The 24,095-nt window shown below is 38.1% G+C and overlaps 1 protein-coding gene across 5 annotated transcripts in view; it reads right to left on the bottom strand.

Annotated features, from left to right (window-relative positions):
* LOC146467498 (polyribonucleotide nucleotidyltransferase 1, mitochondrial-like) overlaps nucleotides 1-22,325 on the bottom strand; it is a 30,552-nt gene extending 8,227 nt beyond the window's left edge. The window contains exons 1-27 of one of the 5 annotated variants that reach the window (XM_085125795.1): nucleotides 22,148-22,325; nucleotides 21,949-22,009; nucleotides 21,502-21,582; nucleotides 20,853-20,958; nucleotides 20,084-20,133; nucleotides 19,197-19,260; nucleotides 18,366-18,413; nucleotides 17,767-17,894; nucleotides 17,587-17,658; nucleotides 17,412-17,462; nucleotides 17,168-17,218; nucleotides 16,842-16,916; nucleotides 16,598-16,666; nucleotides 15,792-16,131; nucleotides 10,802-10,912; nucleotides 9,855-9,928; nucleotides 7,909-8,018; nucleotides 7,377-7,428; nucleotides 6,859-6,916; nucleotides 5,536-5,632; nucleotides 4,439-4,541; nucleotides 3,381-3,451; nucleotides 2,991-3,027; nucleotides 2,743-2,809; nucleotides 1,689-1,778; nucleotides 1,117-1,170; nucleotides 650-765 (exon numbers count right to left, since the gene is read on the bottom strand). In XM_085125795.1, the coding sequence (XP_084981921.1) occupies nucleotides 650-765; nucleotides 1,117-1,170; nucleotides 1,689-1,778; nucleotides 2,743-2,809; nucleotides 2,991-3,027; nucleotides 3,381-3,451; nucleotides 4,439-4,541; nucleotides 5,536-5,632; nucleotides 6,859-6,916; nucleotides 7,377-7,428; nucleotides 7,909-8,018; nucleotides 9,855-9,928; nucleotides 10,802-10,912; nucleotides 15,792-16,131; nucleotides 16,598-16,666; nucleotides 16,842-16,916; nucleotides 17,168-17,218; nucleotides 17,412-17,462; nucleotides 17,587-17,658; nucleotides 17,767-17,894; nucleotides 18,366-18,413; nucleotides 19,197-19,260; nucleotides 20,084-20,133; nucleotides 20,853-20,958; nucleotides 21,502-21,582; nucleotides 21,949-22,009; nucleotides 22,148-22,284 (2,373 nt within the window). In that variant the 5' untranslated portion in view covers nucleotides 22,285-22,325. The remainder of the gene's footprint in view (nucleotides 1-649; nucleotides 766-1,116; nucleotides 1,171-1,688; nucleotides 1,779-2,742; nucleotides 2,810-2,990; nucleotides 3,028-3,380; nucleotides 3,452-4,438; nucleotides 4,542-5,535; nucleotides 5,633-6,858; nucleotides 6,917-7,376; nucleotides 7,429-7,908; nucleotides 8,019-9,854; nucleotides 9,929-10,801; nucleotides 10,913-15,791; nucleotides 16,132-16,597; nucleotides 16,667-16,841; nucleotides 16,917-17,167; nucleotides 17,219-17,411; nucleotides 17,463-17,586; nucleotides 17,659-17,766; nucleotides 17,895-18,365; nucleotides 18,414-19,196; nucleotides 19,261-20,083; nucleotides 20,134-20,852; nucleotides 20,959-21,501; nucleotides 21,583-21,948; nucleotides 22,010-22,147) is intronic. The other 4 variants (XM_085125796.1, XM_085125797.1, XM_085125798.1 and 1 more) reach the window with 4 other exon arrangements.
* Between the last annotated feature and the right edge of the window lie 1,770 nt (nucleotides 22,326-24,095).

Raw genomic sequence — 24,095 nt, 5'->3', positions numbered from 1 at the left:
AAACACACTTGAAGTTGACAAGAATACCATTCAACCAAGCACTGCTTCTGTAACTATTTCAGTTGCAGTATCCCGCCATTTATCATTTCACCCAGAGTTCTTACAAATAAACACAAGATATATTTTGTGGGCTTTCTTTTGTTTTGTTTTTTTAATTCTTTTTGTGCGCACCGTAGCATTCCCCTGTCGATTGATCCACAGAAAAGAAATGGAATTTGGAATTCTTGACTTGCTAGACTGCAACTGTCCGTAATGAAATCGATGAACGGCGACCGCCTGAAAGGGACTACCGCATGTGTGTTTAACATTAACAGTACTTCGCATCTTATTCGCGCATCACAAATCGATGTCTCGAGAGAAAACTCGAAATCTGTTTTTCTTTTTTTACATATATGAGTCATCAAATATCACAAAATGTTTTCCTGCGAAAATTTCACCCACCAATTTCCGCGAATTTTAAGCCCCATGAAAATAAGAGTTCTTCGCCACAGAGGTTATGGATAGGGAAGGACATACCCACCACATTTCAACGTGAGGTTAATATTCGCCTCAGCATACACCAAACAAGTGGATAACCAGTCCCAATTAGTTCTACTGGATGATACTAGATGGGGAATATTCCCCAAACAAGCAAAAACATCCGCCTTACCAGAATATCAGTCATCAGTTGATATCGCTCAATATCTGTTTTGTGCGGATCATCACCATCGCTACTAGTTACTACACCACAGGCAACCCCTGCTACAGGGCGACTGATTGGGATGCCTGTGAAATGACGAAAATAAAAAACAATTTATTTATTTTTCTCTGTTTCACAACAACGTGCTACACATGACATTCCAATCCTAGCAGTATGCAGGATGTTTGTCCCATGAACCTAGTTTAATGGCCTTAGCTCCCACGAGTCTCCTGTAGCTCAGTGGTAGAGCATCCAAACTAGTAATCGGAAGGTCTTAGGTTCGACTCCTGATAGGAGCACTCAGATTTCCTTTTTTCCGAGTATGCCTGTGTCATTCACTAAATAATACATCATTCACAACAAAAGTTTAGTTTCTTTTTTGTGGGTAGTGCACTTTATAGTAAAGTTTGAACCGGAGAAGTGGGTGGAATTCATACCTGCATCCATCAGCGCCAAACTTCCTGCACAAGCTGTCGCTATAGAGGAAGAACCTGTAAACATAAGCGAAGCAGATAATTTTTTTGAAGAAGTTAACAGTTTTGAATCTGAGTTCAAGCACCTGCATAAGAAAAAATAAATAAGAAATACATAAAACGCAAATCAGTTGACGTCGAAAGTGGGTGCAGCTTAGCCTCTTGTATGGTGTGCCTTCGTATTGAAGTGTTGTAATCACAATGAATCTTTTTATTACTTTATTCGACCGCTTTTCAATTGAGTGTCGAAAGTAATTTAGTAATTGCTTTGGTTTTGCTTTACTTCGCTCTGTGATTGGTTAGCGAAACTCGCGCCACTTTTTCAACCAATAAGAAGCAGAACCAAAACCAATCGTGCCACGTGCGCACGCGTTTTCCCGCGGTTTGGCGCGGGCTACTTGTATTTGCTTCGAGTTCTGATTGGTTCATTGCGCTGTTTACATCTGTTGTGATTGGCCACAGTAATTACTTTGGGTTTGGTTTTACGACTGCCAAATGAAAAACGCTTTAATGATTTATTATCATTATTTGCTCACCATTCGATTCTAACACTTGGGATGTAAGCCTGATGGCAAATGGGAAATCCTTTGGAACAACTGGTTCCAGCGCCTTCTCTGCCAAGTTTCCTACATCAACAAAAAAAAATAACTTATTGTTTAACTCCAAAAGGTTTGCCAACTGTCTTACAGAACATGATTTTAGATGGCAAAAAAATATAGCTTTGCTTCAACAATCTTGAAAACGCCTCAGGTCTACCGATCATAGGGATGAGTTTTTTTTTTTTTTTTTTCTACAAAATATGCATTTCAGATTTGAAAGCGGGATGGGCAGGAGGGGGTGGGGTCCTGGACCCTCAGTAACGTTCGAGTGTTGAGTCGGTCAAGAGAGGAGTGGCAAATACTTGTATCCTCGGTCCCTTTGTATCCAGATTTGGAAAAAGTTCTTACGCGTAGTCAGTTTTTACTTAAACGAACACTTTCTGTCGCAATGCCAATATTTTATCCTTTAAATGTTGGGAGTGAGGCATTTGGAATTTCCGTAAACGCAAAAAGTTGAGCGCTTTTCAACTTTTTACCTTTACGCAAGCGGCTCATACATCGTCCCTATTTTTAAAGCACGTACGCAATGTTAGTTCAATTAACATCGACGCGTACGAAAAATTTACATGAGAGTGGAAATTCTAGTTCACTTTGCGCCCAGTTGAGGGGAAGGTTGTGTGTGGTGGGCAGATTTTTCGAAACAATACCATACGGTTGGTTATAGTTTAACTATTGCGGAGTGAAACTAGCAAAAGCTGTTCCAAATTTGGAATTATAAGTGCAAAAGGGCAAGTTCAGTTTCTCTAGATTGCTTGTAGATTCCCTTTTCTCCGTCGAGGGTTAATCAATCCGTCGACCGCGAGCAACAACAGGGAAATGAACGAGAAAGGATTGGGGCGAGGCGCCGCTCTCGTCTGGTCCCAATCCTCCTTGTCCAAATTTTCCGCTGCGTATTACCACTACACAGACTCCGAGAGAGAATAAGACTGCAAGCAGTCTAAGTTTCTCCTGTCCAGTTGAGAACATTATTATCACTCTCAGCTACTCTTACCATGTCCCACTTCTCGCCGATTGAATCCTCCCACCCGTCCTGTTTCATTTATACAAAATGGAGGAAACTACAAAACAATATAATGATAACAATGGAAGTCAAATGTTGTCAGTGACTAAACGAACAAGGAGGTAAAAAAGCTTTTCTCTCCAGAGTGAAACCACAATTACTGCAGGAAATTTCAAGTAGGTCATACAAAAAAAATCATTTCACTTTCAGTCTCTGCCTTGACTAGATGAGTTACATACCTCGTAATGAAGTATAAATGATTTCTCTCCACCATCACTGTTAAAAGTTGAACAAAGAAAGAAAGAAAAAAGTATCAATTAAGAACGAATCTCACCAATGTTAATTCATCACTTCTGTCACTTATTTGACAAGGGTGTGGTCAGTTTGTTTTCAAACGCCTGACTACAGTGCATTTCCAGCCTTGTCTAAATTAACCGGGGTCACTTGTATATTTCAGAACGCGATGGCAAAATCTATACTCTATTTGACGCTAAAACTATAGAAAAAATGATCATTTTGGCAGCGTGTACAACAGTTCTCTGGGAAAAAGAACTGATTTGGGCAGCGTGTACCACAGTTCTCAGGGAGAAAACAGTCAAAAACATTGATTTGTTGTAGAGAATTCTTACCCCACCCCCTCCGCTGTCGCATCAGACTGTTTTGCAGAACGAAGAGATCCAAGTGTCGCTGTACAAAACACCTGAAAAAAGATGCAGATATTGGGAACATAAGAACTGTGATCACGTCTTTGACTAGCCTGTATAGCAAGTGTTTCGGGGACGGGGGGGGGAGAGAGGGGGTGTGCGTTTTTCATTTTTTGACCGCGCGGATATTGGGCCGAGAGCGAAAGAATGGTAATGGAATGTATTTATATACTGCACATATCACATTGTTTCATGGCGGTTTACAACAATGATTCTTCTTCTGTGGGGTGAGATCGGACGTCAGCACTGTAAAGGCGCCATTGGTAGCCAGAGGAGGGGGGAGGGAAGAGGAAGAAAATCTCTCTCCTTTCCTTTCTCCCCCTCCCCTCCACCCTTTCTCCGTGTTTTTCCCGTGTTTTCCGCGCGTTCAAACAGCCAAAAATGCACAAAACCCCACGAAAACGCTTGATGCGCAGGCTGGACTTAGATCCCCTTTCAGACATCACTCTTCTCATGTGATAAACCCGCCTAATCAGTGATTACACAAGTTCCATTCTCGAGCAACTTTAGAGCGACCAATGATTCAAACAGCGTATTTGCGCCAAAATTAATTTATCAACCTTTGCACCCAGTAGTAAACAATTCTCACTGGATCGAAAAAAGAACAAGGATTCCGCACAAATGGATGTCGGTTGAGTGATGCGGTAAAATCGTTTACTCAATATACCAATACCACACAAATGAGCGCTTTCCATTTGTCAGAACTGGCCGGCCAAACCAGTCAGTTTGTAAACGGAATGTATCAATTTGAAGGATAACCTTTTTATCCTAGTCCTTCGAATTTCTTCAAAATAACGCCTACTATTTTCGAAGTGATTATTTTTCAAGATTTCGCAGCACCATCCCTTGAAAATATCGCATTCAATTTACAGACTGGTCAGCCAGTTCTGGCAGATGGAAAGCACTCTAAGTTTCACTATGAGATTCAAATGAAAGAAAAAAACGTGTTACAAAATGTTCAATGTATATATTAACATGCAAACCTGTGTTTCTCCTCTTTGAAATAACGATGAACCGTGAAGAGGTTTAAACAAATCCACTTCACATTTGATGGGTCGGAGAGCATCAAATGGACGCCCATCACATCTGACAAAACAAAAAAGCAATCTTCAGTACCACAACAGCTGAAGCCAGGTTTAGACAGGTCTTGCATGGTAAGCAAGTTGTGCCACTTGTCTATTCATCACCTTTTATAATCCAAGATGATAATTTGACAAGCAACTGGTATCTGATAGCACCAAAACAACTTGGAATACGTTAATGTGTGTCTAAACAGGGTTTGTACACAGTTTTTGTATGCAAAACTCAACACTTCCCCCTACTTTTTCCAAACAATTATAATTTACTTTGTCCAGACTCAAAGTTGTGAGTCAAATCACACTCCAAGAACAGAAATATTTTTTCTTAAAAAAAAAAAACATTGGAGTGACGTTCGTGAGGGAATTCAAGGCCACATGTAAAAACTGTTGAATCTGAGCTAAAACAACAAAATGCGATCTAAAATGCACTCAGTTATACCGCCCTTCAATTGCTTGCCTTAAATACTCATGTGCATACTGTGAAATACAGAAAAATCAGCTAGAAGTGGGATATATCAAGGCAAACTGCCTCAAAAGCATGGTATAATCAGCATGTAAGCAGCAAACAGTCCGGATGTCCGCATTTTGAAACAAAAAATTAAGTCCTTGTAATTGATGTAAGAACAAGGTCTTGTAACGTAAACAAATTTCAAAAAGTCATTAATAATTCATAAGCCCATTGACCCATCAAATGGTCGTTAATACATCACGTGCAGTGTCTTTATATCGATAAACCTTCTCCTTATTAGTATGCGGTGTTTTATCAGCTGATAAAACACTCCTCATTAGTGTGCGATGTTTTTCTCGTATGCTAATTTCCAACGTACACAAAAGCATCATTGTTATGAACTCTATTGACACACGCTTTTCCAGGAATGTTTTTGAAACCGTTCAAAAAACTCACAGCAGGTGTTTTATCGGGTCTAAAACCCGATAAAACACTCCCGCTCATTTTTTAAACATTACGTAAGGTATGTTGTACGCTTTGATGCCTTCATTACCTTTGAGCCTTTTCCAGAATGTTCCTTCTAAAGACTGATCTGGTTACTGATAGCACTGTGTCCTCAATAAGGTGCGCAGCAACATCGGAAAATTGTTCTATTGATTATGATGAAGTTTAACAAAAGAATCTTACATTATGGCCATGTTACAGGCATCCACATTTAGTTCCTACAAAATCAAGTTTTTCAGCCAATCATAGCACGTAATGAAAAACAACAAATGGCTTTAATTTATTTAAACAGGCCCTTTACTTCTGGAGTCACCAGACCCAATTTTCATTAAAAATCGTTTTCATGAAAGTTACGACATTTTTTTTAAATACAGTCGACTCCCGATAACTCGAACCTTCAAGGGAAATTGAAAATGGTTCGAGTTATCGGGAGTTCGACTTATCGAGGGTAAAATTATATAGAAAATGGCCTGAAAGGAAAGGAAAATTGGTTCGAGTTAGCGGGAGGTTCGAGTTAGCGAGGGTTCGAGTTATCGGGAGTCGACTGTATACACCTTTCGGATGAAACTGCATACAGAACCTGTTAGTGGGTGTGACCGATGTTTCATTTGTAACATGTATAGTTTAAAAAATGTCGTCACTTTCATAAAAATTATCTCATGCTTACTGGCTCTACGTAAAAATAATTTATATTAAGAGCTATATAACTTAAGAAATAAAAAGAAATTTGTTTAGAAAGATCGTAAAAAAAAAAAAATAGCAAAATGAGCATGTCCGGAGGTTCACGATGGACCAAAACTTTTGGCTAAATTTAAAGGATCATCATCAATTTTATGGAAAAGGTCACTGGGGAATAGCCTTGCTCTCCAGCGAACTTTTCAACACAAATCCAAAAACTGAAGGACACAGAACACCCTAGCTACAACGGCTTATTAAAACAAAGACTGTGCAAAGTCATGTGTTAATAATCATGTCACAAGTTTAACAGAAAAAACAATTATAATTACTTTTTCAATATAATTAGAAAATAGCAACAAAAAGCTTGCCAAAAATGTCAACAGTCCCTTTAATTCAGTTTCAAATACAAACTTTACAGTTTTCAATGTTTCAAGGCACTTTGAATATCTTTCAACATTGAGTGTCATATGAAAGGGTATTGTGTTTGTAACGTGTTTGTATTTGGTAACGTTACTCCACAGGGTGGTCTCTGTGTGCAATTATAATTGCCCGCTGTACTGTGGGAGGGGGGTGGTAATAAGGAAGTTATATACAATCATCAAGAATTGTCACATGAAAATTATTTCAACTCACAGCTGTTATTTTACTCAATACTAAGTCCTGTTACTCTTTATTCATTTTACACGTCACTTACCTTGAATCGCTGCATTGCATGAATCTCTCATGGCAAACATTTCCCTATCACGTTCTTGCTGCAGACAAAACAAAACAGTACATGCTTAATGACTGGTCACAAAAGCAAACAGTTAAAATCATGAACAAGATTCACGGGATACCAAAATGAAAAGTTTCCCTAGGAGCCTGTCATTCTTAGAAGACTGCTTGTTTATGTATTGAAGCTCAACATTTTAAAGAGAATTTAGGCTGTACATCTACTTATTACAGCCATTTTTCTGCAGACAAGTGTATGCCATGTATCAAAAGTACAAGTTTTAACTGTACATTGCAGTAGACTGCAAGTAGTCTCTTTTCTTCTCCTAAGTTCTGTGCTAGAAATCCCTCCTAATTCACTTTTCGAATTTGCATAATTTTGCTGTCACTTTGTATGCGTGATCTGAAGAAAAAAGTATGACTACTTGCAGTCCAGCATTACGCAGGTGTTTGGCCATAAGGTGAGATTATAAGTGATAATAAATCCAGAGAGTGTCACACCTTTGAGTAATTGAAGTTTGAAAATATCTCATCCAGTCGCTCCACTAAAAATCTGTAGTGAGAAACAAAACGAATTTAAAACTGTTGACTGTATGTTTCCAGCAAATATTCAAATTAAGGCTCCATTCACAGAAATCTGTTTCTATTTGAAGGGGTACAAGAGCATAGCCATCCTCCAACCCCCCCCCCCCCTCCCCCCTAAAAAAAATGTGGGTGGACAAGCAAAAATTAAGGTTTTTGAAAACAATCATTATGACTCTGTCCACACAGACATTATACAGGCAAAAATTGATGAATAAACTAATAAATTTTTAGCCGATACATGCTGTTAACCTTTATGTTTCAAAATAAACATATTACTTGGCTGTACTACATGTATTTGGACATGCATGAAAACTTATTTTTGCAACCATTTTCCACTCCAAAGTGTGGTCAACTGAAAACCACACAAACATGGGGAAAATTATTAGAAAACAGAAAATTTGTATTTATTTAGTGAAATGTACCCAGCTTGCCTTTACTAGCAAATTACCTCTGCACTGCCTCCAATACCTCTACAGGAGTGGCAGGCACTGAGTATGGTCTCTTTACTGTTCCAGCTTGTTTCTGAAGCTTGTGTAAGGCTTGGATAATTGGTTGGCACTATAAGAAAGAAGTGAAATACATGTTAGAGGAGAACCAAGAATAAAGGTGGGAGTTAAGATTCATGGGGATGCACAATCTGCGAGCCAGCAAGGCATGCGAGGCAGACGTGTGGCACTCAGGTTAGCCTAAAAAACACTCCGGTTAGCCTAAATAGCACTCAGGTTAGCTTAAATAGCTCCCCGGTTAGGTTAATGGTTAGCAGTTTATGTTGGGGTTGTTCATGCCTCGCATGCCTTGCATGTTTTGTTCATGCCTCGCTTGTCTGCCTCGCATGCCTCACTGGCTCGCATATTGTATACACTCGGATTCATTGAGCCACATAAAATTATTATTGATGGGGTGTCTGGAAAAAAGCTGTACGTGACTTCTGATAAATTGCTAGATTCTACTTCCAAATTGCCTTGCATTCGCTTGCCAAACAAAAGGAGAATTTGACCTTACATCAAAAGTCACTTAGCGCCTTATTCCGCACACCCCTTCACTTGGTAGGAGTATCAAGATTCAAGAGGATTAAACCCTTACCGCTACAAATCCCCTTATCTTGACAACACAATATACAGTAAATGTGTGGTGTTTAACCATTTTGTACGATAAACACAGAAACATTTCACATATGACAACCACTCTGTATGACAAATCACAGCAAAGCCAATTAAGAGAAATTTGGATTTCAAGGCCAGCTCATCACTTAAGCCTCTCTTTCCTCAGGCTTTTCAGTAGCACAATTCACAGTTAGCCTGACATTTTAAAATATTAAATTAAGTTGAAAAACTAGTTCACAAATAAATTCTCCATACCAAGTTTAGTAAAACTTGATATTTTTAACTCAAGGAAATTTTAAAAATTGTGATGTTCACAAAATTAATTTGGTGTACAACAGAAGTAGCCCGCTCGCACAAATTTCTTTGAATAAACTTTCTCAAACTCATTTATTAATAATTCGTTAAGAGAAAACAAAGAAAATCACTACCGTGACCGTGGTTTGGATATGTGATCCTAATTACCATAAAATTTTGCCAACTTTTGCCTTGAATTTCTCCAAGAATTATTGATCATTTGAGAGGCCATATCAAACACTCTAAAGTGTGTTTCATCAGATATCCAAACACCTCGAAGTCATTTAAAAAAAACTCAGCTGCGCCTCGTTTTTTCAACCTACTTCTCAGTGTTTGGATATCTGATGAAACACTCTTCCTCGTGTTTGATATATTATTTCTCAAACTCATTAATAATTTAAAAGCCAAAGACAAAGGAAATCATGCACCATGATGTGTTTGGATATCTGATGAAAAACTCCTCATTTTTGCATCCTTAATTTCCCCTTCAAAATCAGTTTGTTTATGAAGTTATATCAAACACTCGTCATTGTGTTTCATCACAATTTCAAAACCTTTGAAGTTCGTCAAAAATACTCCGCTACACATCGTACTTTTAACTCTCTTCTTGGTGTTTGATATATGATGAAACACTGTGTCTCTTGTTTGATATATTACATAACATAAAATTCAAACTTCCATATTTCCTTGAGATTAAAACAGATCTCTTCAAAAATTGACACTTTTAAGCATATATTTATCTGCTTTGATGAATCTGTTCATGAGCTTGGCTTTTCATTTGAAGGGGTGCCTGGAAAAAAGCCCTAAGTGACTTCTGATAAACTGCTAGAATCTCCTTCCAACTTTTCTTGTTTTTGCTTATGAAATAAAAGGAGAATTTGACCTTACATCAAAACTCACTTAGGGCCTTATTCTGTGCACCCCTTTATTTAATCCCATGTGTTTAAATGTCACCACAAGTTACAAATGCTTATTACTAAATGCATCAGGTACTCGCCTCTTTGAATGCAAATCTAAGAGCCTCACAAAATCTTTCAGATGTCATCTCATTAGCAAACCCTTCCACCATGACTACAAAGAAAAAAAAAACATGCAGTGGATAAATGGGTTATTTTTGACTTTGTTTAAACCCTTTAAGTCCTCACAGTGATCAGCATCAAATTTCTCCTAGTAATATCACTGCTCATTCAATCCCTGGGATCATGAGAATTAAGGATATGATCACACAAGGTGAATTTTCTTGATATTATAATAACTTCTCCAATGTATTTTTATAAAAAAAGAATTAAGTGACAAGATAGGACAATTTGTTCTTTTGATATAAGAGGATAAAGGGTTAAGTTCTGGCAATCAAGGGGACTCTTGAGCAAGTTATCGATCTTTTGCCTTGTAAATAAACATTCTGAGATATCCATTGATGGTCATTTTCACAAATTATAGCAACAAACAACTTGTCTGAGATAGACAACTGGTTCTTTGTTTAATTAACAATGGAATGGTTATAATATTTTTAAATATCATGTCTCATTCTATCTATATCTATTTGAATGTAATTCAAGGATGTATTTTCTTTAATTTAAGACTGTCTCAGTTGAGCACTTATGCATCTCAGGCAGTTGCAAAAAGAAAGAATAAAAAGAAAATCAACTAAATTCAACTCACCAACGTACAAATTTAATAGAACATCAGCTACTACCCAATTTGTATTATCCTGAATTTCCTATTTCAACAATGGTGTTTATACTGTCACTGGTAACGTAACTCTTGTTAATAAGTAAAGTATGCATTTGCAGCATAGATAATGTAGTGTGTAGTGTCAAAAGAATGGAAAAATAAAATTTAAAAAAATCTCAGTTATGCAATTAGGCAATTGTCAGTAATGCTCAGGCAGTTGTGAAGAGAAAGCCTGAGAAAAAATTCAAGTAAATTGAAGGTGCACCTTACCAACTTTCTTTTCACTACAAGCAACAACAAGGTTCAGGCTACTTGTGATAAGCTGTGACCATGTTGGGTTGATAACAAATTCTCCTTCTACCTCTCCAACTCTGACCACACCTACAAACAGAAAATGCAGCTTACGATATTACAGTCAAATCCTGTTGCGTGCAATTTCAGTTGGGAACACCTCTGAAATGCTGTGTTATCACGGATGATCCAAGTTAAACAAACACTTCTCACATTCATTATAATTAAAACTTTATAATTTTAAGTTTTGATGCAGTCATTTCCATCAACCTAACACCATTCAACAAAATACACATAGCACTCATTATATTTAAAAAAATGCATCTTTTAATGAAAATTTGGATTCCTTGGAGGGAAACTGACGTCACAAACACTCGCCCTCACCACTTCACTTGTCATGCACTCAGTTACACTGCCATACAACCGTAAGTTGGCACCAAAATTGGTTTTAAGTTTTTGTGGGATATAAAATGACAGTTTCTGAAAGAAAGGTTCTACAAAGATCTACCCTGCGAGCAGAGGGTAACAAAGATCTAAAAACTGAAAAAAATTCCCAATTAATATTGTGCAGTTCCCGAAAATATCCATACTGACCCCTTATGGAAGTAGTTTGTTCTGCACCCCTCCCCCCTGGAAATTCCAGTTTATCCTCATACTTTGCTTCTAAAATTTTGACTTTTAGACCCCCCTCCCCCCAGGAATTTCCAATGACCATCCTTGGGGTGGGTATGGATTTTTTCTGGAACAGCACATGACATGTGGATCCAATCAAAAGTTAGGTATTTAAAATTCCAAATATTCCACTTTTTGTTCCTAAAAATATCTCAGTGTGGCAGGAAATTAAAATTCAAATAAATATCAACACAAATATCAACATAATTTATAATATGAGGTCCTTGTACCAGAAATTACCAAGAAACATTACATAGATACTCAGGTTTTCTAAGGGTAGTGCCTACTAATACAGGGATATTTTATGGTGGTTTACAGTAAATTATGCAGAGAAAACAGAACTTAACAAGTGCTCTTGGTATCCAAAAGAAAATTGGGGGTAACCATGCATTTTTCAGAGATAATAGAGCTTCAATATGGAAAAAAAAACGCCATACATTGCTTTGTATTTTACAGCATTGTTGCTTAATTATCTCTGTAAAATGCATGGTTACCCCCCATTTTCTTTTCTTTTTGGATTTCGATAGCCCTTGCTAAGATCTGCTTTTCCCGCATAACTGCGCAAAAATACATGTACTTCTGTATTAGTAGGCACCTTCCTTAAAAAAGTGGATAGTAGTAATATAGAGACCACTAAACCCGGAAAAATGCTGAGGAAATGCTGAGGCAAAGCTGAGGGAAACCTGAGGCATCTCATTACCGTGCTGAGGCATCTCATTACAATGCTGAGGCATCTCATTACAATGCTGAGGCATCTCATTACAGTGCTGAGGCATCTCATTACAGTGCTGAGGCATCTCATTACAGTGCTGAGGCATCTCATTACCGTGCTGAGGCATCTCATTACAATGCTGAGGCATCTCATTACCGTGCTGAGGCATCTCATTACAATGCTGAGGCATCTCATTACCGTGCTGAGGCATCTCATTACAATGCTGAGGCATCTCATTACAATGCTGAGGCATCTCATTACCGTGCTGAGGCATCTCATTACCGTGCTGAGGCATCTCATTACAATGCTGAGGCATCTCATTACCGTGCTGAGGCATCTCATTACAATGCTGAGGCATCTCATTACAATGCTGAGGCATCTCATTACCGTGCTGAGGCATCTCATTACCGTGCTGAGGCATCTCATTACAGTGCTGAGGCATCTCATTACAATGCTGAGGCATCTCATTACAATGCTGAGGCATCTCATTACAATGCTGAGGCATCTCATTACCGTGCTGAGGCATCTCATTACAATGCTGAGGCATCTCATTACAATGCTGAGGCATCTCATTACCGTGCTGAGGCATCCAATTACAATGCTGAGGCATCTCATTACAATGCTGAGGCATCTCATTACCGTGCTGAGGCATCTCATTACAATGCTGAGGCATCTCATTACCGTGCTGAGGCATCTCATTACAATGCTGAGGCATCTCATTACAATGCTGAGGCATCTCATTACAATGCTGAGGCATCTCATTACAATGCTGAGGCATCTCATTACCGTGCTGAGGCATCTCATTACAATGCTGAGGCATCTCATTACCGTGCTGAGGCATCTCATTACAATGCTGAGGCATCTCATTACAGTGCTGAGGCATCTCATTACAATGCTGAGGCATCTCATTACAATGCTGAGGCATCTCATTACAATGCTGAGGCATCTCATTACAATGCTGAGGCATCTCATTACTGTCCGTTAGATGACATCATTATTTATTCTTACTACCAGGATTGGTTGTCTCTAAAAAACAAATGCGTTCATTGGTTGCCTCTTTTTAAGGAGGCACTCTGATTGGTTATGTCTATATCGATTGTTATGGAGGAATAAAACCGAACACACCACCCATGGCGTCACTCCACCATTGGAATTTTAAGTGAAAAATAATTGCCCCTTTATTTTAGTAGCGTATTTCAAGATAAGAATTTTTATCGTTTACTAAGATGCATTTTTTTATCACCTGCCAATCGGTTGAAGACTGAGAAACTTTAACTGGTTCTAATCCAATCCCGCACAAATTTCTACAAGAAGCACTAGACAGATATATCGAGTTAACAATCAATCCAATTAGTTTTGAGGTAAGCTACTTTTGCACTCCATTTTATTCCTTTAACATAACATAACATAACATAACATAACTTCAGTAAGGCTTTAATCGTTTAAATAAAAATGCACACTTTCTTGCTATTTCCTTAGTTACCAGCTGAACTGCAGACTGATGGCGATCATGAGTTGTTGCAAGATTTAACAAGACCAAATGAATATAACGTAAGTTACCATTACAATCACCCTATGATAAATGAACTCTTAACTGTTTGATTATTTGTATTTTGTTGTGGATACTTGAATGTTTATTTATTTATTTATTTTATGCAGTTCTTGGAAGAAATATTGGAGGAAATAAATTCACCTGATGTTAACCTAGCGGTAAGTGCACTTTCGCAATGGTTTTATTTTGTTTGTTTGTTTGTAAGAAATACCGTTGAATAAAATTTGTTAAAAAAAAAAAAAAAAACGAGTGCTACCTCGATGAAGCGGACGTAAACCATTTCATCTTCTTCAATCTCCACGTCAATCAACTGAGCTTCCCAACACTCTTCCACTCGACTGTCAATTTCTTCGAAAACATCTTTGAAATCTTCCTCGAGAATGCAATAACTTGATTGACTTATGTTGACCAGATATTCAACCATTTCACTCACCAAGTCACCTTCATTGCCACTAGAAACGATACAATGGGGATTGTCAAAACCAGGGACGTTGGAGTTGATACTCACACTAAGTGGTTTGTGTTTGTTCTTCCAGTGTAGCTTTTCAGTGTTCTTGAGTCTCACGTCTGCTTCATCGAGGTAGCACTCAAAATTGAAAACGGCAAAGTAAGGATAGTAACACATATTCTTAGGAACATATATGCCTTCATCCGCCAGTTGATCGAAAATGGTTGGAGGTAAGTTGTAAGCACCACCAAGAAACTTCAGCTTTACTTGGGCGTCACAGGTTCGCTCGTGCCGGTGAAGCTTGCCCACGTGCTTCCACATTTTGCGACATCTACTGCAAGCAAATGATTTAGAGTAGTGGTTTATGTTCCTGATGTAGCTAAAATGGTCCTTGTAAAGGTTCAAGTACATGGTGTTATTGTATTTGGAGTAAGAGCGCTGTAGAAGTCTTGCAGTTATCTGAACGTTGGAGGGATCCTGATAATTGGAGTAATCTTGAGAACCGGAGTTGCTACACTCACCATCCGCCTCGGCCTTCTCCAATGTGTAAACAAATATGTTGACTTCAAAAAGTCTCTCGAGCTCTGGAAGTTCTTGTAGAGTTACTCCACAAAAAGGAATTAGGTGATGAGCGGCTCTGTATATACCTTTGAAAGTAGTGGCTTGTGTCTCTTGCTAGATTCTTTGTATGACAGCCGTTATGGACAGCAAGACAGCGAAAGAAACAGAGGTTGTCGTTGTAAGGAACACCGGGATTCGTGTCGCATTACAGACTTACAACTGCCCTGTTGCGAACGATGAAAGAGAGCAATAGTGAACTTTTACCAATGGGATGCAGACGGAGCTTTGTAACGAAAAATGTAACGTTTGTAACTTGATCTACTATCCATTTTGAGTTGGGAGGTCATTGACGCACATATTTTAAGATGTCAAATTCTTGCAAAGCTTCGTTTACTTGAACAAGGTCGTGCTCTGCTTGGATCTGGAAGGGGCTATCAAAGACTTGATTATTGTTGTTTGACGAATGGTAGTACTGCAAGGCACCCGTTTCATTGTTGCGTAAAATGAATCCGAACGAAATGTTAAGCTTAAAGACCATCCACTGGTCATGAAAAATTCATTGCGTGTGACGAGTAAGTTCTTGAGGGTCGAGGGAAGTTAATCTAAAGTTGTACCAATCCAACAAACGGTTTCCACGATTGAAATGTGTGTGAATTTGGGGCCAGTGTTGTTGATACACTTGACTTAGCGAAGGATCGTCAGAAGGTAGAAGATCAGCGGGCACGGAGTGCGGATCAGAAGTCCAACTGGAACTTGCTCCCGAAGCGTTTGGTCCAATCACGTGTGAAGGTTGATGCGATGAAGATGGTCTAGGCCTCTTTGGTTTGGGAGCTAGAATATAATGTTACAAATATCATCTATATTTGTTATATTTGTAACGGAAACAAAGCCATGCGTTCAGTTACCTTGAGAATAAAATATTATAATGCTGTTAAAACTCACGTAATATTAACAATAATAAAATGATGATAAATAAAATAATAACAATAATAATAGTATTTAATTGTTAGAAGTAACAACATACCTTCTTCGTTAGAAACTCTCTTGTCAGGTTGATAAGTATTTTTAACGCGGGCATGAAATGGTGCCATGTTTGTAAATGCCTCGCCACAGGTTTTACATTTGTAGCTTCGTTGAGCACGCGCACCGTCATGGACGTTTTGCTTGTGACGCATCAAATCTCCAGGACGTGCTAAAGCCTTGTTGCAGGAAGGGCAGATATGATTTTTCACCTTGGTGTGCACTAACATGTGGCGTTTTAGGTTGTCCACTCTCGCAAAGCTCTTACCACACATTGTACATTCATGGGAGACTTTGGCTTTCTTGGCCCGCGGCTCTAGACCGCCACCTACTTGATTGTTGTTCTAAAATGACAACAATAAAATTATACCATTAACTTAAGTTTACAGTAAAGTTACAACACAACCCATCTATTCATCACCACTTCTTTAAGCATGGTAAATAGGATCGTTAACTGAGTAAAGACATTGTCCCACTTTAACTCAGTAAAAGGTAATGATTAAAAAACATTTGGCAAATAAGAATGAAATAACACTAATAAGGCAGCCTTAGAGGGCTGGTTAAAAAGATCATCATAATCATCTGTTTCTAATTGAGGTGGTAATAGGTAATTGCCCTCCTGAAAGAACATGGAGTGTACATTGATTAACAAACTATTGTCGTATACTTCACGGACAAAGAATGTACTAATCCCTTAATGGTGCATAGTTTAAACCTAGAAATGGAAATACAATTATGACTCTAAAGAGTAAAGTGTAGACAAATAGAAATCTTCTAGCACACAATTGTAAAAACAACCAGGGTACTTACGTTATGTTGCTCTATGCATACATCCATTCCGTTTAATCCACTACTTTCTTGGATAACCTCTTCGATTACCTATGACAGGATTAATAATTAACCGTCGGGAACAATACTCTAGTAAAGAGGTGTCTGAAAACATCTCTCGTGGGAAAAGACGCAAACAAAAGAATAACAAACATAAGATCTTTAACGAAAGTAGTGTATATCACTTTCACATTTCACATGCGGTAAAAAGACAAAAACAACTTACACACTCTTCAACTGGGAAACCAATCGACCCATTGGATGGGTTTGAAATTTCGTTGTTACAATCCTGTACTGGTATCTACAAAAAACAATATAATAAATTACCACTTTTGATGGAGTTAAGTGGGCGAATGAATAATGGTCATTCTGAAAATAATAAAGTCTCAATAACAAATGTCCAGAAATTTCATGGTCTGGTGACAGTTTCGTTCCAGACATGTATGTTCATGTAAAGTAGTCTGCACCGTTTAAACTTTCTGTTTGAACTATTGTAACGGTATTTTTTACAAACAAACAAAAAAAATAAAACCATTGCGAAAGTGCACTTACCATTAGGTTAACATCAGGTGAATTTATTTCCTCCAAAATTTGTTCCAATAACTGCATAGAAAAAAAAAATAAATAATAAAGTCTAAATAACAAATGTCCAGAAATTTCATGGTCTGGTGACCGTTTCGTTTCACACATGCATGCTCAAAGCAGTGTCAACGTTTAAACATTCTGTTTCAACTATTGTAATGGTATTTTTTACAAACAAACAAACAAAATAAAACCATTGCTAAAGTGCACTTACCGTTAGGTTAACATCAGGTGAATTTATTTCCTCCAATATTTCTTCCAATAACTGCATAAAACAAATAAATAAATATATAAATAAATAAATAAACATTCAAGTATCCACAACAAAATACAAATAGTCAAACAGTTAAGAGTTTGTTTATCATAGGGTGATTGTAATGGTAACTTACGTTATATTCAGTTGGTCTTGTTAAATCTTGCAACAACTCATGATCGCCATCAGTCTGCAGTTCAGCTGGTAACTAAGGAAACAGCAAGAAAGTGTGCATTTTTATTAAAACGATTAAAGCCTTACTGAAGTTATGTTATGTTATGTTAAAGGAATAAAATGGAGTGCAAAAGTAGCTTACCTCAAAACTAATTGGATTGATTGTTAACTCGATATATCTGTCAAGTGCTTCTTGTAGAAATTTGTGCGGGATTGGATTAGAACCAGTTAAAGTTTCCCAGTCTTCAACCGATTGGCAGGAACGTAAAGCTGATAAAAAATCCATCTTAGTAAACGATAAAAATTCTTACCTTGAAATACGCTACTAAAATAAAAGTGCAATTATTTTTCACTTAAAATTCCAATGGTGGAGTGACGCCATGGGGTGCGTTCGGTTTTATTCCTCCATAACAATCGACATAGACATAACCAATCAGAGTGCCTCCTTGAAAAGAGGCAATCAATGAATGCATTTGTTTTTTAGAGACAACCAATCCTGGTAGTAAAAATAAAATAATGATGTCATCTAATGGACAGTAATGAGATGCCTCAGCACTGTAATGAGATGCCTCAGCTTTACCTCAGCATTTTTCCAGGTTTAGTGGTACCTATATTACTACTGTGGATATTAATTTTTAGCACAGAATTTGTGATGTCATTTTCTTGCCAAACGCCCAAGTTTCAACAAGTTCCATAATTTTATTAAGAAGTTGCAAATTTCACATTCAGCACTTCACTTACCAACAGGACCATACCAGGGAATATCAGAAACAGCCAGGGCAGCAGATGCTGAAAAATTAATGCAGGGAACAAGTATTAAATTATTCTTGTGTTCAATTTTTATTTGCCATAGCTGACTTATTAACTGATAGACAAACCAGTTGACTGATTTGTCAATAACATAATAACAGCAGGTTGTTTATGTGACTAACTGACTGACTGACTCAGACCAACCGACCAACCAACTGAATGACTCAATGACAGACTCACTGACTTCACAGACTCATTGGCTCAACAAGTGACTCACTCACTCACTCACTCACTCACGTACTCACTCACTGACTGACTCACTGACTGACTGACTCACTGACTCATCGACTCACTAACTCACTGACTTACTGACTCACTGACTTACTGACTGATTGACCAACTCACTGACTCACTGACTACTGACTGACTGATTGATCAACTTACTGACTCAAAAACTGACTCACTGACTGATTGACCAACTCACTGACTCACTGACTACTGACTGACTGACTACTGACTGACTGATTGATCAACTTACAGACTCAAAAACTGACTCACTGACTGATTGACCAACTCACTGACCCACTGCCGACTGACTGACTGACCAACGCACTGACTCAAAAACTGACTGACTGACTAACTGACTATCAAATTAAAGATTTGTCAGTTGTTTGACTACTTACATTGTACCTGTGGTTTAACTCTACAAGATAATTTCATGGACTGTCTGTCTGACAGTGATGATTTGACTAACTTACTAGCTGGCTGGTAAGGCAGTAAGGCCTCAACAGTTATTATCAAACTAACGTCCATTATGCTGACCTCCATTCATTGCAGTTATGTCGGGATCATAGAGTCCATCTGCAGCCCACAGACTACCTATCACCTGTTGACACACAAAATTAGCACTGTTATGACTCTGTTATTAGTACCATTTGCACAGCACCAACAAGTGAAATTTTGTTGTCACAGCTAGGAAGAAAATTTATGTGACCTAGAGGAAAGAGGTTTTTTTCTGCCTTCCTTTGATTATTTACATCCCTGATGGGTCAGTTAGAGTCCCGACTGGGAGTCAAATCCATAACCTTCAGCACATTGATAAGATACACCACTGAACTATGTCTACTAGAAACTAGTGGTGTCAACAGGGTCATTTTATTCAAAGGTTCATCATGACATGCCTCCTGTGTGCTGTTTGGATCAGTAACGTTAAAACCATCTTGATTTTTAATGTCAAATAATTTTATATTAAAGTGCCTATGAAGTAAAAAATTTCTTGTTCTAATATGATAGTTTATTATTTTCTGATTCTTAATATGTAAGTTTTAGGCTGTAAAACATTCACAAAGCAGAATAAATCGAACTGAAAGTCTTAAATTTGGCGCCTACAAGTGTCTCCACCTTGCTCGCGGCCAAAACGTTCTTACACTGTATTACAAAGCTGTGACATAGGAAATATTTCAGAAGTGAGAAGTAAACAACTCTTCCAGGCATTTGCCACGTCATCAGCATTGTCCTGAGCAAAGATGCATTCCCAGTCCACAGGACACGATATAGTGAATTTTGAGGTTCTTTGGAGGGCAAAAAATGGCGGTTTTAGTTGATTTTGTCAAATTTCTTTTGCCATTTCGTAATCAGGACACAACAAGCTTCAAAAGTACGAAAAAAAAATTTACTTTATGGGCACTTTAAGTTTTTGCAGTTTATACCTGTGTAGTACATGAATAACCTTTTGGAAATAAAGACCTCAGTGATCTGTCTAAAACAATCAAATGTCATAATAATTAAGACTTGTTTACCAAACATCAACAGCATATAATATGACTGTAACTCTAACAGTAAACTGAAATACCAGTTATAATATTGTCACATAAGATTACTTTCAACGTTTAAAGATATTGATTATTTATTAAGTTAAAGAATGATATTGTTAATCTATTGTAAAGATAACATCGTTTATTATATCTCTCTCAGTTAGCAAGCATGGTGTGATTGGCCAATTTTGTGGGCCATATTTCACTACACGGCTTGCTAAACTTCAAAAAGGTTCCTTTCCCATGCGTCCGATTAACCTCAACAATATAATACTGTAATCTTACTAACCTTGTTTTCTCGGTCCGTACTGAAGGTTACCGATCCTGTTTTTTTCCTGTTGATTTATGGCCTGTACGCTTTGCGCTTGGGCCATAAACCAACAGGAGCTTACAGTACAGACCTCTAACTTGGTTAGTAAGAGGTATTTATTATGCAGTGAGGCTTACGTGTATATAAACTGAACATAGCATTTTTTAAAAATCCCAACTGGTGGGAGGCTTGGAGGCAGATCAGTTGGCTCTTAACATAGCATGGCCTTGGATCTGAAAACAAGGCTACCATGAAACAAATCCAAGTGGTCAGGGCTGAAGTCCGTCACCCTAACCACTAGGCCACTCCGCCTCCCCTCCTGTAATTGTAAAGCACTACAAGACATTGACTTACCAATCCGTCTACTGATGAGAATATCTCGTTCTGCTAATCCAACATCCCTTCTTGTAAAGCTTCTGGGAAACTGACCCCCAGCTGCTGCTTTTTCTTTGTAATCAACCTGTCAACATACATGTAAATAGTAGCTTTTATAAGGCACAAAGTATGTCTAGAAATTGTCCAAGGAACAGTTTTTCCCCAAAAGCCAAGCTCAAGGAAATCTGTGAGCCACAAGAAAAGGATAATTTCAAAAGACAGATATCCATACATGTTTAAAACCCAATAAAGGTTTTTGACAGTATTTATTATATTCTTTTAAACTTTTTCACAGCTATATTGATGTCCTTGTCTACTCCAACAGCACCTTTTGCACCACCTTCCATTTTGAAATTTTGACAGCAACTGCACTCCTCTTGCTGCTTTGCCACAAAGACTTTTGACCCCAGGCAAACAAAACCACCAGCTACGCTGGCTCACTCTGAATTTTAAAATTTATCTGGAACACTGCATCTAATCTCATTACTAATCCCAATAATCCAAAAAATCTCTAATGTTCTAAAATAAAAAAAAAGCTTCAGTAAAAAGGAAGTATTACAGATTCTGTCTAAGACAGGTGTAAGTATTAAAAATTATGTAGTTTATTGCCACACCTCTGAAAGCTTACCGTAAGTGGTAGACCATGACCTTTGACAGATTTAGACTCCTCCTCACTCACAGCAGTAACTAATGTTGCATTTTCTCCACACTGATAAACAGATGTATAATAACAAGTTAAGCTTATTAACTCATTTCCTGATTTCCTCCCAGTTTTGTGTTAGAAGAAAAGTTCTTTGTCAAATATTTGAGCAGATTTGAACAAAATACAGCAAAATCTCCGTGACAGTGCCCCTTTAAAATGATAACAAGAATGATGATAATGATGATGATGATGATGATGATGATGATGATGATGATGATGACGATGATGATGACAAAACATAATACAATTTTTTTTAAAGGATAACCCTTCAGTGCAATTGGATTTTGTTGAAAATATACGTAAGCAATTTAGTAAGTAACAAGTAAGTAAGTTCTAGCTAGTCAGTTGTCACAAAGAGAATCTGCTTTTTACCTCGGCAACGACGGCTCCATCCGCTAATTTTGCCATTTTTCCCGTTGAAAATTTCATAGTCCTGTTGTTCACAGATAAAAAGAGAGTTGAGAATAACTGCGTTTGCAATCAAGAAACAGCTGAACAAGTCAGCAATTGAGTAGCCACGTGCAAACTTAATAACTTTCGATTCTGAGAATAAACTCATTCCGATACTCACTGACTTCCAACCTCAAGCTCAACCGTACATTCCGTATGCTTTCTCCTACTAAGAACTCCAAGACGCTTTAATGCGCTCCGCAATGCGAGGAAATAGCTCTTCTCCTTCGCACAAGATCTTAGCGCCAGAGCCGCCATCTTGGTTAGTTGGCACGAATTTCGTTTCCAGGGCCCTTGCGCTCCGTAAAGGAAAGCCGGGTCCAGACCCCCTTGCCATTCTCGCTGCTTACCCACCCCACTGTGTCCCCCCCCCCCCCCCACTAGTAGTAGGTCTGAAGGAAGCTTAACCAAAGAACAACAACAACAAACAAACGCTGTGATGAATCGTTTGAGCTAGTAACAAGCACATTGTATTTTGTTTCTAGGGTCATCCACTAGCTAGATTAGCCTTGCTATTTGGATGATCCCAACTCGCCCTCTATTTTGTTGTTATAATTTTAGACTCATTTTACTTTCCCTAGTTGAACTGTTTTAGTTGCCTATGTAAATTCAACCTATGCCATGTAAAACTGAGCTGAGTTAAATAAATCATCTTGTCTTGGCTTGTTGCCCAGTCGATAATGTAAGTGTCACAAGGTGTCCCACTTCCCAACCAGGGACAGACATTAAAGAGGGTAAAGCAATCAGCACTTCAGTCATAAAAGGAAAATTCTGCAATATCCCGGAAAAAAGAAGACATTGACTACTCGCAAATATTGCAGAGGAACACATGACACACAAAAGAACTTCTGAATACTTTTTGTTGTTGGATCTCTTGTAGTAGAGATGCACATGCCTGATGTCACTTTACGTGTAAATAAACCAAACTGATTGCACACGTGACACTACGGCAAAAGGAAATTTGGGTGCAATATTTCAACTAGTATCTCTAGACCTTTTCAGGGCTAAAGTTACAATAAGCCAGAGTATTCACATTGGTTGGGTTCCCATGAAAGCAAATGCAGGTCATGTCAAATCTCTGCCGTAACAGTCTTGTAGCAGGCACTTGAATAATAATCATAGAGCATGTGTCAGGAGACCATACAAGGAGGCGTTCTTTCTCCTTTTATGTCCCTGACATTAATCATACCGACTGCATCTGTCATGACAAGGTAACATCCTTCCCAATCCCTCGTCCCATTACCCTGAAACCAATAGTCCGGCAGTAAATGTCATGAAATAAAGTCCCGTGGGAATTTCGTGAAGAAAGCGAACAACTATTCTGAATGTGTTAAGGGACCCTAAATTACATGAAAAGTTTTGGTGGCAACTTTGGAACTTGCTCAGACGGGTTTTATGGGGGGTCGAGAATGTGACATGTATATCCTAACATGGAAACGAGGCTCAAACATAAAATTATCCATAGCTATCCATTATTTGCATAAAATTCAACCAAAATCACCACAATTATGCAAATCAATGTTTCAAATATTAAAATACGATTTTAAGAGGTTATTGGGGTCATGTGACCAAGCAATCACGAAAACGAGGCTCACGCAAAAGCCGCACTGGAAAGCCCTTTAACGTCTCCTGACAAAGACAGAGATTGAAAAGTGATTCTAATATGGGAAAGAAAGTTTATCTGATCCACTGTAATGTTTTGGCTACATTGTATCACCACTATAATTTTGGATTAAACTAGTTGCCTGGCCAATGTTTGTCATATTTCTACCTTTAAAAAATTCATAAAATATTTTCGTTTAAAGATTGTCATTTTGATAAAATAACTAAGGTTTCATTTTTAAACAATGTGATTGTGTCAGCCTCATTTTCATGCAAGCATGGTCAGGTGATAACCCTTACCATATAAACATGTTTGGTTACACGGATGACATCCACTTTCCATACTTTCTTCAATCTCCGTCTTTGTCAGGAGACGTTAAAGGGTTTTCCAGTGCAGCTTTTGCGTGAGCCTCGTTTGCGTGCTTGCTTGGTCACATGACCCCAATAACCTCTTAAAATCGCATTTT

The sequence above is a fragment of the Pavona decussata genome, unplaced genomic scaffold (assembly GCF_977016875.1).
Source record: "Pavona decussata unplaced genomic scaffold, jaPavDecu1.1 SCAFFOLD_135, whole genome shotgun sequence".
Taxonomy (NCBI): Eukaryota; Metazoa; Cnidaria; class Anthozoa; order Scleractinia; family Agariciidae; genus Pavona; species Pavona decussata.
Note: the sequence above shows the minus strand (reverse complement) of the source record. Positions and strands in the feature narration are given on the sequence as shown.